This window comes from Prunus persica, chromosome G7 (genome assembly GCF_000346465.2).
Source record: "Prunus persica cultivar Lovell chromosome G7, Prunus_persica_NCBIv2, whole genome shotgun sequence".
Taxonomy (NCBI): domain Eukaryota; kingdom Viridiplantae; phylum Streptophyta; class Magnoliopsida; order Rosales; family Rosaceae; genus Prunus; species Prunus persica.
The window spans coordinates 12809206-12819655 of NC_034015.1; the positions used below are offsets into that span (position 1 = coordinate 12809206).

Genomic DNA, 10450 nt, shown 5'->3' on the forward strand with positions numbered 1-10450 from the left:
GATAATACTTTGTTAGTTTCTTGTAACAATGTCAAAGGATAATGTGGCACTTTTCATTGTCTGTATATGTAGGCATCAAGAAATTAAGGATGTGTCATCCAAGTATTCTTCAATATTTGCAAAAAGAAAAGGTTCCTTGCAAGCTTACGCCTGCAATTCTAAACTATATATGGTCACCGTTTACCTTTATTGTCACATTCCGGGATCGGCTCTGTTGTAGCACGATATTGTCCACTTTGGGCCCCCCTCTTTGCCCCAACTCGCTTAACTTCGGAGTTCCCATGACTTCGAAGCCAGTGAGCTCCCAAAAGATCTCGTGCTAGATGGAGGCGGACATGTACATATAAGACACATCACCCTCTCTTCTTTGGTCGATATGGGATGTTACATTTGCAATGAACCTTTCTCTTTTGTTATAAAGAAGAATTAGATAATACTTTGTTAGTTTCTTGTACCAATGTCAAAGAACAATATGGCACTTTTGATTTTGTATATATATAGGCATCAAGTATAATAACTATCAGTCAGCTTGTCTCTGCCTGAAAATAATATATCTCGATTACAGAGGTGGCCAAATCATCCACCCAAACTGGTATGTATCTTTTAATCGTATCTGCAATATGCAAAATTTCTTCGTACGTTCGTTGAAAGATTTCATGATTAATTAGACATGATTAAATTAGAAATATTTAGTTATAAGCATGTAACTATTGAATATTTAAGTGCTTTATATACTTGTATTTTCTACTTCAGCCTTCCAACTTTATGATTCTAGCTCCACCCCGAGTAACATAGTTGCCTCCATGTACAACAATAATAGCAAACCACCAAAATGGTCCATAATGAGAAGTATCTATGAAGGCCAATAATGTCTTTGTCAAAGACTCTTCATGTTATCATTCCTCTAATCTCATACGTGTTACATACATTATTGGAAAACATGAAACATAAAAACATATGGGTGCTGATTTTCCCATTATCTTTTTGTCCACATAGACTTCCTTAGTTTTAAAAAAAAAATTTATTTTTTACTAAAACATAAAAGGAAGTGTAAGTGAACAAAAGATGAGTGGGAAAATCGGCTCCCAAAATATAACGAATTATATTGAGCTAAAAGTGTCAACAATCCTTTCAACATACTCATTAAATATCTTTAGCCATAATTAACCCTTTTGTTAATGGGAACCAAAAAAGAAATAGAGGAAGCTACACATTTTTAATTGAATAAACAGGGCTTGAATGGGGAGCGGGTTGCAAGGAAACTTTTCTTTTTGCAAATATTGAATAATACCTTGGATGACATTTTGTGAATTTCTTGTAACAAGGTCAAAGGTCTTTCCTCAGTTAGTTCCACAGATTGTAGAAAGAGCTGTAAGCTTGCCTGAAAATAATATCTTATACCAAGGAGGAGTCATCTAGTCAGCCAACGATTCAACTCAAGTACTTACGAATAAGATGGTAAGCTTTATCATCCTCAACCTATGATCATAATTTGATTTGACCTACAAACGTTATCAATTAACTCTAGAGTTTTTGACATGCAATATTATAAATTTAAAAAGCACATATACTGTCCGATGCTGGCTTACTAACTAAAGTAAAATTTTGGCTCTGCCATACACATGATGACAGAGGGGCCGTGCACATATTTCAGGGACGCCCCATAGGCATGGCGATAGAGGTATAGCGCATGATGGTGCTTCAAGCATACCAACCAGTGATGAGGGATCGATAATTGGAAATTCGAGTGATTCAGTGGCGATTGCCATACAGCAATTAATCCGAAGCACGCCTGATCTGAGGCCTGAGTGTTGCATCTACAATGTCCCGGAGAGATTTCGCAAGGGGAATGAAGAATTCTACAAACCTCGTGTAGTCGCAATCGGACCTTATCACTTCAAAGATGCAAGCTATGCCATGTGTAAGCCCAAATACGTGGACGCCTTTTTCCGCCGGAACAAGCTCAACTTGGACCATTGTCTTGGATTAGTGAGAGCATGGGAAGCAAAAGCAAGGAGCTATTATGTGAAGCATATTGAACTAAGTAGTGATAAATTTACTTTTATCATGCTGATGGATGCAACTTTTGTTTTGGAACTCATGCTTAGGCATCACTTTTCTAGATACAGAGATAATTGTGATCCGATATTTCACAAGCCGAGGATGATTGAAGACGTTTACCACGACATCTTGTTGATCGAAAATCAACTTCCCTTCTTCGTCCTTGAGGGTTTGTACGAGCAAATCGGTACGAATAGTCTCACTCCAGGAGATGATCATCTTTCTTTCACCATGCTAACTCATGAGTTCTTCAAGCATTTCGTGAAAATTGATAAGTTTCCCGCCCATGTTGTCTCTGCTAATGATCAAGTGAATCATTTTGTTGATTTTATACGACGCTACTACTTGGCGCCGCCACCGCCTCAAGAGGACCAGCAAAAACATAACGCTAATGTTCATGAAATTCCACCAAGCGTGACGGCACTCGATGAGGCCGGAGTTAAGTTTGAGACAATTAAAGGCAGTGCCTCCTTGCTTAACATAGAATTCAAGAATGGCCGTCTCAAAATTCCAAATTTCATAGTAGACGACTGGACAGAAACTCTCTTCAGGAACCTGATTGCTTTCGAGCAGTGCCACGACACAGAGAAGTACATTTCCCAGTTTATGTTCCTCATGATGTGCATGATCAGGACTTCAAAGGACGCAGATTTACTCATGGACTCCGGAGTCATATCTAGCATGCTAGGGAGTAGTAAAGACCTCTCCATTCTATTTAACCATATCAACAGAGACGTTGGCTTCGGAGAGCCTTTTCATTACTTTCAGATTTGTGCAAATCTAAATGCATACTGCAATACCCCTCGGCACCGGTGGAAGGCAATTCTGAAGCGAGACTATTTCAACACTCCATGGAAACTTGCTTCTACTATTGCTGCAATTATACTCCTTGTGCTCACATTCATCCAAACCATATGCTCTATCTTATCCCTCTAATGCCCTGTTTGGTTCACGGAAAAAATTTGAGGGAAAATCACTTCCTATGTTATTTTTCAATGGATGGAAAATGGAAGATTCATTTTCCACGTTTGAAGAGCTATCAGTTTATTTTATTTCCCATGTTTGTTTTGTGTAGGAATGGAAAACAAAGTTTGTATAATTTTCCAATTATACCCATATTAAATCAAATAAAAAAAGAATGTATTTAATGATATATTGTAATTCTAAATTGTTAATGGGGACAAAATGGTCATGAAAAATGTGCATTAAATGTTGGCTCATTTTTCCAAACTTTTCCATGAGGAGGGAAAACAAAACCCAAGTTGAGATAAGGGCTTCACTTTTCCCCTACTTTCCCATGTGTTAGGCAACCATTTCTCATGCCTGAACTTACTAAATATTGGAAAGCAATTGATTTCTCATCCCCAAACCCCCTTTCACATGAACCAAACAGGGCCTAAGATGAGACATTACGAATCGACAACCAACACTACAAGAAAAAATGTCAGCAATGACCAATTTCCTTATGACCACATGAATAATGGTCACAAATACAGTAAATTTAATGACTAATAATACTACGTGGTCACTAAAATGATTGACCAATTGGTGGGCAGCATAGCCGAGGGGTAAATCTAGCGTCTCCAAGGCCTTTTCCAGCGAAGGGAGGTATAGTTGCACCTCATTGCGCATGAATGGATCCGCCAGTACAGACAACTCTTTAACCCCCATGGTATCGCAGTCTTTCGCATCTCAATGCATTGTGAAATTACGACTTGTCCACTGATGGACATATCTTATATTATATATTTAACCTCATTCTTAGTATATTTTGGTTAATATTTTGGAAGAATTTTGATACTTTGAATTATATTTCCAATATAGGACTTTCAACACTCTCTGGAGCAAAACATAATCAAATTAACGAATTTTGGAGTAATTCCAGTTGGAAGACGTTCGTGAGTCACTTAGCTTGATCGTATCAAAATTTCAGATTTTTCTTCCAAGCGATTATTTTCTGGCAATAAAATAAAAGAGCAGTGCGCGGTGCTGGAATAGTGACGTGTTGGGGTTTTATTGCGTTTTTGGAGCCCAAGATGACCTCGGATGGGTTCGTGGCCTTCTAGCGAAGTGTTCAGAACATTTTTATCTTTAAAACAAGCTATATTGGGCCAGATTTGGAGGAAATTTGGGGCCAAAACGTGGCTGGCAGATTTTGGGCAGATTCTCCTATTCCAATTTGGATTTTATTTCCTAGTATTATTTTATTTTAATTAGTTTCCTTGTGGAGATAGAAAAGCTGTACATTGGCAGCTAGGTTTTAAGGGGTATTTAAGCTCTTTCTCATAAGGAATTTAGGATTTCTTTTTCACTTTTTCACTTTGCATTGCGGAGAGCAATTGCTAGGGTTTTGGGTTTTCGCAACTTTCAGGTGTTTTCGTTCTTTTCTTCTTAATGATATTTTCTTGGATTTCAATTATGAGTATGCGTAACTAAATTTCTTTTGCTAGGGTGAAGCCTTGAACCTTAGCATGAATATGTGATTTTTATTTAATTGCTTATGATGAGTGCATGCCTACTTGAATTGTTAATCACTGTTTTAAACTATCTAATTGTCTTAATGCCTGATCACCATTAGGATCTTTAGAAAAGTAATTGGATGCAATTTTGGTCGAAAGGTTCCCTGAAATTGATGCTAGCTTCTTGTGATTAATAATTGTAATTTCACTTAAGATGAATACCATGTCTTAAGGGTTGCATGGTTTTTCAAAGGGTTTTCACAAAACTTAATGAGTCTTTCATGTTCAGATTTGATCCGAACGTCCAGACGGGTTGCATGTTGGATATACGTTCTGTGTTGGAGGTTCCAAGTAGAATATACATTAGGAAAACCTAACCTTCAAAGTAGCATGTGCAAATCAAAAGTAATTGGTAAAAGTTCATAGGATTGCTAGGTGATGGTGAAACCCTAGTGCTTTTATAAATTGATATTCAAAACTCTTTCCTTCAATCGTATTTGTTTTTGTTTAATATTTGTTTTTAGAATCAACCAAATTCATAATCATCTTTCTTGACCTTTTATTTTAAGTAGTTATTTGGAATTTATTTTTACTTAAATTGCTAATTAGTCCTTGAGGAAAATGACCTTGCATGAGCATCTATACTACAATAGCCTTGTATTCTTGCAAGTATTTTATGTGATTTTAACCCTGTTTGCACAGGTACTAAAAATCCTTTCATTCACCGCATTCTATTGCTTGCATTAAGGACATCACATTATTATGCGTCCTCATGTCCAAACTTCCACAAACCCCAAAAGTTCATCTCGGCTAGATGTTTGTGCGCAAGCTTAACATCTCAAACACATCATTACGAGCCAATCAAGACGTGGCCTTCACAATAGACAACCCCTGCGAAGCAGCTATCTTGCAAGGATCTTTCTTTTTTTTTCTTTTTTTTAAGTTTTATAAAGAAGACTTACGTTTGAGCAAATTTCTGCATGGGGAATTTTCTTTGGTTGATTCTTCGCCTTTTGAGCTTCCTTTTCTCTCTTCTTCCTCGATCCTTGTGAAAAAAGTTGGAGTAAATAGACCACACTCGCTGTATGTCGGCCAAAGGCCTTCCGATGCCTAAGTCAGTTAAATGATCTTGAAAAAGATGCGGAGGTAATGAAAAGGAAGGAGGTCTTCTCTCATGGAGAAAATCAAATGGCCAGAACCGTGTATGTGGGTGGTAAGAGCCATGAGGGAAAGAGAGCCAAGAGTGGCGTGAGAGAAAGAAAGCTTTTTGTTTAGGGTTTCAGAATTACCTCTTGTGTTGTATAGCCATGTATTTATAGACTCCTTGTAGGATAAGGTTTGAAGAATAATCCTTATTTGTTTAGGATTATTCTTACCCATAAATAGGAGATTGGAATTAATCAAGGAGATTTGATTTGAGGAGATATTCTCATCTTAAATAAAAAATAATTTCTCTAATTAAATAGAATTAATTAGGGTAATCAGTTGACTTAAGGATATTCCCTTTCCACATGTCGCCTATCTATTGGTTGCTGAAATATGTGTTCCCACAACTTAGATAATACTTTTTCTTTTTTTGTTTTGTTTCACGGGTAGATAATACTTTGTTAATTTCTTGTAACAATGTATACTTTGTTAATTTCTTGTAATAATGTCAAAGAACATGAAGAATAATACTTTGTTAATTTCTTGTAATAATGTCAAAGAATAATATGGAACTTTTCATTCTGTTATATACACATTAATTATAATGATCAGCCACTTTCAGAGCTTGTCTCAAATGCCTGCCTGAAAACAATACATCTTGATTACAGAGGTGGAGTCATCTAGTGAAAATCATCCACCCAACCTGGTACGCCTTATGTCTTTTTAATAATAAATTATGCAAAATTTACATGTGTAGAAAGATTTCATGATTAAATTTGATCTTTTTAGCTACCCGAACATAATCACTTAACATACTCTTTTGCATTCTGATAAGATGTTGAAATGAACCCAAAAAAACATCAAACCCACCTGAGTTAAGGCGGGAAATATATATATGGCAATTGGGTTGGAGCTCAGCTTAACTCCGTCACTTGTATTCTAGAGGTATTTTATCTCAACAACAAACGAGTCAAGTAATGCTAGTAGTGCCTAGAGAATTTTTAAGAGTGTCCTTGGAAATATTTCTAATGGAAATATGGATGAAAATAGATGGAGGTGATTGGTGTTTGTGAATCTTTTTTTTAAAATAAAATAATCTTTTTTCTTCCAAGAACCAGGTAGACTAACGAGATACTGTAAAATTATTTATTTGTGTTAAACTTAAAATCTTAAAATATGATAACTTAACAAGCAATTGTCTTGATCCAAATACAATTTTAAATTATATGTTCTTTTATTTATTTTATGTAATCGATGACAACTTAACGAGATAATTTTTTATTTATTTAAAAAAAGGTTTAATGACCCGGCAATTTGGACCAGAGGTTCGTCCTCCTCCTGACTCAAAGAGGTTGGGTGCTACGACAATAATTAAAAAAGGTCCATGTCAATGGGCGCGACTATTTCCGTGGAAGGGGCGACACAAGGCGTCGTCTTCTCCAAAGGAAACTTCATCAACGACGGATGTTCGAAGTGCATCTACAAATGCTGGACCAGCAGTGGAGAACCCAAACCCGCGTGATCAAGCCGCGCTTCCATCTGAGGGTTTAGCGTCGCGAGAAACGCCGTCATCTGGGCTGCCAAAGGAGATTTCAATGACAACACGAGGTCCTCCAAGTCCAAGAGAATCAACCAATGCTGCTGGACCAGCAGCTGCTGCAGCAGTGGAGAACCCAAACCCGCGCGATCAAGTGGCGATTCTAATTGAGGGTAAGATGCGAGGAACGCCGCCGTTTTCGCCAGATTGTGCTATTTACCAAGTCCCCGAGAGATTTCGCAATGGAAATGAACAACACTACAAACCCCGGGTGGTCCCAATCGGACCCTATCACTCCTACCACGGAAGTTTCCCACAAATGCAAAGCTATAAGCTCAAATACGTAGAGGCCTTCACCAGCCGAAACGGGCTCGGATTCATAGACCAATGCCTTGGCTTTGTGAGAAGTTGCGAGATAATAGCCAGGAGATATTATGTCGTGCCCATTGACCTAAGCAGTGATGACTTCGCCGAGCTGATGCTGGTGGACGCAATTTTTGTCTTGGAGCTTATACTCAGGTATCAGTTTGCCCAATATATAGACGACGGCGATCGAATATATCATAAGCCGCGGATGATAGCAGATGTTTTCCTTGATGTCGTGTTGTTGATCGAGAACCAAATTCCCTTCTTTCTTCTTGAGGGTTTGTATGACCTTGTTGATAGCCGCTACAAAGGAAATCTCAGCTTCTTTGTGGATCTTACGCATGAGTTCTTGAAGGATTACGTCAAAATCGATGAGTTTCCTGCTGATCATGCACCTGTGCCTCAAGTTAACCATGGAGTGAAGCATTTTGTTGATTTTATACGATACTACTACTTGCCCCCGTCTCCTGTGGAGGGTGAAAATCACGATAGGCCTAGGGAGGGTGAAAATCCCAATAGTCATCCTAGGGTTGAAGAAATCCCACCAAGCGTGACAGTGCTAGACGATGCCGGAGTTCAGTTTGTGACAAGAAGAACAACCTTCTCACTTGACATACAATTCAACAACGGAAGTCTCATAATTCCGAATTTTAGAGTTGACGATTGGACGGAAACTCTCTTCAGGAACCTCATCGCCTTTGAACAGTGCCACGATCACCAAATGAAGTACATTTCGCAATTTATATTCCTCATGGGGGGCATGATCAATACTTCAAAGGACGTGGACTTGCTCATTGAACATGGAATTATATCTAGTATGCTGGGGAGTAACGATGATCTGTCCGCTCTATTTAACCGCATTGGCCAAGGGGTTGCGGTCAATGCGCAAACTTATCGTTATCTTATCCTTTCCCAAAGACTCAATGCCTACTGCAAGGCTCCTTGGCACATATGGAAAGCAATTCTGAACCGGGACTATTTCAACACTCCATGGAAACTTGCTTCTACTATTGCTGCAATTATACTCCTTGTGCTCACACTCATCCAAACCATATGCTCTATCTTATCCCTCTAAGAGGAGACATTACGGATCGACAACCAAGAACAATCTTTTCACCATACTCATTAAGTTTCATCCTCATAAGCACTCGTTGTTTATGAATCTCCATATATAATAACAAAGTGTTTTAGTTCCATTTATGTTTAGTACCCTTATAATATTTTTCATTTTTGAAGAAAAAAAAATGCAGTGACAGTAAATTAAATAAAAGTTCAAATGCATCTTCCCAAGGACTATCTTAATTAATTAGGCCCAAATGTTAGAATTACATTGTCTTTATTGCAAATTCCTAAAGAATTTTTCTTCAGTACAAGTGATTTGGGGGGAAGGGGTTTATACAAATATTCATTGGGTGCTTGAAAGTATCGAACCTCTGCCCATATAGGTGGAGGCAGAAAAGCTTAACCAACAGAGGTATACCCCATTGGCAAAAACACAAAATTCTTAAACGTGGGCAATTTTTGGACTTCCGAAAATTTTACCATTAGAGCCTAATTTATTTTTGGCATTTCAACGAACTTCTGATTCTCGAAGTTTAATCATATTCATATCTGCTATCAAACGACTGTTGTTGAGAACTTCTAGTAGTTATATTTTCTATTATCAAATTCTACTAGTTATTCATTTTACTCTCATTTAGCAAATGTTAGGTGTAATCGCTTTCAAGTTACAACGACCTCTACTCTCTAGTAGTTATTCAGTTTTACCCTCCCCCTTTATATTAACTCTCTTTCATTCATTTCTTTATTCCCATCTCTCTCGCAATCACCCTAGTAACCTTCTATTACATTACTTGCGTTAATTAATTCCTCTTAATTAAGCATGGAAATTAATGCAAAAGCTGATCACCACTCAACCACAGAGCCATTGCTCCTAATTTCAAGCAACCCTTCAAACCCCATCGTGTCCCAGTCAATCGCATCCCAATCCATTGCAAGATTAGTGCAACTCCACCGCATTCTATTACTTGCATTAGGGACATTCACATTGTTATGCGTCTTCATGCTCACGCCCACACAAACCCCAAAAATCCAACTTGACTCGCTCTTCGTGTCCAAGCTTGACGTATCAAACACATCACTAGGTGCCAGTTGGGACGTGGCCTTCACCATAGACAACCCCAACATGGTCTCATGGGTTCACTTCGACCGGATAGAAGGTTCAATTTTATACAAAGACAGCCCTCTGGCGATATATTTTGTCAAGCCATTTGACTTGGGTTTGAAGGAACAAAGAATGATGCATGTGAAGATATCGATGACCAGATTACAGAATCAGCCGGCGATGAAGGTGTCAGATTTGGAAGAAATGAATAGGCAACGTGAAGATGGTGCTGTGGGTTTGAAGATGGAAATGTTCGCATGGGCTACTTATAAGAAGGGTTGGTGGGGAACACAAGATGTCATGATGGAGGCTCATTGTTTGGGTTTGAGGATTGGCTTCTTGCCTAAAGTTGGGTTCGGTAGCTGGATCAGTGGAGGGCCAATGACTTGCTCGACTGTATGAAGTTGATTATATCGGAAATTTGTATATTTTGTTAGGTAGTACTAGGGTTGAAGTTGTAATTTGATGGATGTAGAAGATTCTTGTAAAAAATTATGAACAAGGAGGAACTTGTGTGTCTTTCTCTAGGGATTAATGCATTAAAAGTGAACGTAATATGGGAGCCTTCTTTTGATCTTTACCCATGTTTAAATGCCATCAAAATGAGTAATCTTTTAATGTGACTATAACACTATCAGGTTGTGTTCTTAATCCATAGTGTTGGTTTGGCATTGATTATTAAATTAATATAATATTACTAAGCTATAGCATTATATT

At 38.0% G+C, this 10450-nt stretch overlaps 1 protein-coding gene across 3 annotated transcripts; it reads left to right on the plus strand.

Moving 5' to 3' along the window:
- Positions 300-8833, plus strand: LOC18771613 (UPF0481 protein At3g47200). 3 transcript variants are annotated; one of them, XM_020567717.1, is made up of 4 exons: positions 300-592; positions 1326-1458; positions 1633-2960; positions 8608-8833. In XM_020567717.1, the coding sequence occupies exons 2-4, from the start codon at positions 1456-1458 to the stop codon at positions 8642-8644; spliced, it is 1368 nt and encodes a 455-aa protein (XP_020423306.1). In that variant the 5' UTR covers positions 300-592; positions 1326-1455; the 3' UTR covers positions 8645-8833. The 3 variants fall into 3 exon arrangements, with proteins under 3 accessions (XP_020423306.1, XP_020423305.1, XP_007203413.1); XM_020567716.1 differs by lacking the exon at positions 8608-8833 and having other exon boundaries at positions 301-592; positions 1633-3166; XM_007203351.2 differs by lacking the exon at positions 8608-8833 and having other exon boundaries at positions 301-592; positions 1345-1458; positions 1633-3166.

Excerpts from the sequence above, each read along its gene's own strand:
- LOC18771613 (XM_020567717.1), top strand. Across the intron at positions 2,961-8,607 it reads ATTATACTCCTTGTGCTCAC|ACTCATCCAAACCATATGCT; the intron begins ATTCATCCAAAC and ends CCTTGTGCTCAC.